General features: G+C 41.6%; 1 protein-coding gene across 1 annotated transcript; it reads left to right on the forward strand.

The window, feature by feature from the left end:
* The first annotated feature begins 1,082 nt into the window (after positions 1-1,082).
* LOC100659015 (olfactory receptor 2T29-like) lies at positions 1,083-2,294 on the forward strand. Its single transcript, XM_003404947.3, has one exon. The coding sequence runs from the start codon at positions 1,256-1,258 to the stop codon at positions 2,207-2,209; it is 954 nt and encodes a 317-aa protein (XP_003404995.1). The 5' UTR covers positions 1,083-1,255; the 3' UTR covers positions 2,210-2,294.
* The last annotated feature ends 290 nt before the right edge of the window (positions 2,295-2,584 follow it).

The raw sequence follows: 2,584 nt of genomic DNA on the forward strand, positions 1-2,584 counted from the left end.
CACTATGAGTAGGAACCAACTCAATGGTACTGTCTTAGTTATCTAGTGCTGCTATAACAGAAATACCAGAAGTGGGTGGTTTTAACAAAGAGAAATTTATTTTCTCACTGTCTAGTAGGCTAGAAGTCCAAAATCAGGGTTTCAGCCTCAGGTGAAGCCATTCTGTCTCTGTTGACTTGGAAGAAGGTCCTTCTTGTCAATCTTCCCCTGGAGTAGTAACTTCTCTACGGAGGAACCCCAGGTCCAAAGGATGCACTCTGCTCTTTGCGCTTCTTTCTTTGTGATATGAGGCCCCCCCATCTCTCTGCTTGCTTTTCTCTTTTATATCTCAAAGAGATTGTCTTAAGACACTACCTAGTCTTGTATATCTCATCAGCATAACTGCCACTAATCCATCTCAATTCATCATAGTGATAGGATTTACTACACATAGGGAAATCACAAAATGGCGACGATCACACAGTACTGAGAATCATGACCTAGCCAAGTTGACAGACACTTTTGGGGAACACAATTCAATTCATGACAGATACCTAACAACAACATTTCTCACCATACATTAATGTTAAACTTTGTTCCTATCCTGTTTTTATATAGAGTGGACCAAGGAATGGAGAGTTTAGCAACTTACAGTGCAGGTAGAGGGGAAGTTGGACCCCGGGCAGTAGTCTGGTTGCAGAGTCTGTGCCCCTCAACCCTCTGCCCCTTGGGTTTTCTGAGGAGTCAGCCATGCCATGATAGTTTTAAGATCCCAGTGGTTCCTTAAATCAGAGAGGTTAATTGAATTCTGACTACCTTAACAAACACTTTTGAGATAAAAAATTTTATTTCTCCGTCTCTGTCTCTCTCTCTTCTTTTCCTTAATTTCTCTTTTTCACTCTTTGTGTTACATGAGGTAATGATTTTTCAAGTTCCTGCTACACGTTGATAGAGGATACCTTCATCAGGAAACTTCATTACCCTGAACCCTGGAAACCTCAGTATAAGTTGTATAAGTTACAAATCCTTTCAACCCACAATTGTGAATTCACTTATTTTTTCTGGTAAATATGTTGAATTACAAGTGATATATAAACCCCAGGTCTGCACAAAAGTTCTACAATCCATGGAACATTCTTCTGTAGTAAAATTGGGTTCACCTGTATGCAAACTTATGTGTGCACACACACGCACTGAACATGAATTTCAGAGGGTCACATCCTCATGAGTGATCTGTTAGCCTCAAAACTCTCCTTCATGCCCTAGGTGAAACCTCATGGACAACATCACATGGCTGGCCAACCACACTGGAAGGTCTAATTTTATCCTGTTGGGACTCTTCAGTCAATCCAAACACCCAACTCTGCTCTGTATGGTTATTTTTGTGATTTTCCTGATGGCCCTAACTGGAAACACCATTCTCATCCTCCTGATATACTCTAATGCCCACCTCCACACTCCCATGTACTTTTTCATTAGCCAGTTGTCTGTCATGGATGTGATGTACATTTCTGTCACGGTGCCTAAGATGCTCATGGACCAGGTCATGAGTGTCAAAAAGATCTCAGTTCCTGAATGTGGGATACAGATGTTCCTCTACTTGACTCTAGGAGGATCAGAATTTTTCCTTCTGGCTGCCATGTCCTATGACCGGTACATGGCCATCTGCCATCCGCTCCATTACCCTGTCCTTATGAACCATAAGATATGTTTCCTTCTGGCATCTGGCTGCTGGTTCTTAGGTTCAGTGGATGGCTTCATGCTCACTCCCATCACCATGACCTTCCCCTTCTGCAGATCCAGGGAGATCCATCACTTCTTCTGTGAGGTTCCTGCCATAATGAAACTCTCCTGCTCTGATACCTTGCTCATTGAGACACTCATGTACCTGTGCTGTGTCCTCATGATCTTCATCCCTGTGACAGTCATTTCAAGCTCCTACACTTTCATCCTGCTCACTATCCATAGGATGAACTCGGCAGAGGGCCGGAAGAAGGCCTTCACCACCTGCTCCTCCCACATGACTGTAGTCATCCTCTTCTATGGGGCTGCAGTCTACACTTACATGATCCCCAGCTCCTACCACACCCCAGAGAAAGACATGGTAGTGTCTTTCTTTTACACTATCCTCACTCCTGTGCTAAACCCTTTAATCTATAGTCTTAGGAATAAAGATGTCACAGGGGCTATGAAGAAAATGTTTAATGTGGAACCTGTTAAGAAAGTATGAACCAGGGTATTTTGGTAGTATCTGTTTCTTTTCCTTCTCTCTACATATCAGAATTTTCACATCTTATGCCTACATTATTCCTCACACCCTCACATCACAAGTCTCATATCATTTTCATGCTTTTTTTTTTGAAGTTGTTGTTTGCGTGTATTGCCATAATATTCTGTAGAAGAATATTCAAATTCTTAGGAAAAACATAATGAAAATATTTAGAAGTAAAAGCCAAGCAGACTCTCAAATGAGAGAGATAAAAAAAAAGGGGGGGAAATGGTGAAACAAAGGGAGGAAAATGCTAAGAATAGGTGAGTCTATGTAAAGGGCATACAGGTATTCTTTGTACTATACTTATTCATGCTGCTTTCTGGTACATTTGAA

This window comes from Loxodonta africana, chromosome 2 (genome assembly GCF_030014295.1).
Source record: "Loxodonta africana isolate mLoxAfr1 chromosome 2, mLoxAfr1.hap2, whole genome shotgun sequence".
NCBI classification, from domain to species: Eukaryota; Metazoa; Chordata; class Mammalia; order Proboscidea; family Elephantidae; genus Loxodonta; species Loxodonta africana.

Excerpts from the sequence above, each read along its gene's own strand:
- LOC100659015 (XM_003404947.3), top strand. The coding sequence starts at position 1,256 with ATGGACAACATCACATGGCTGGCCAACCACACTGGAAGGTCTAATTTT.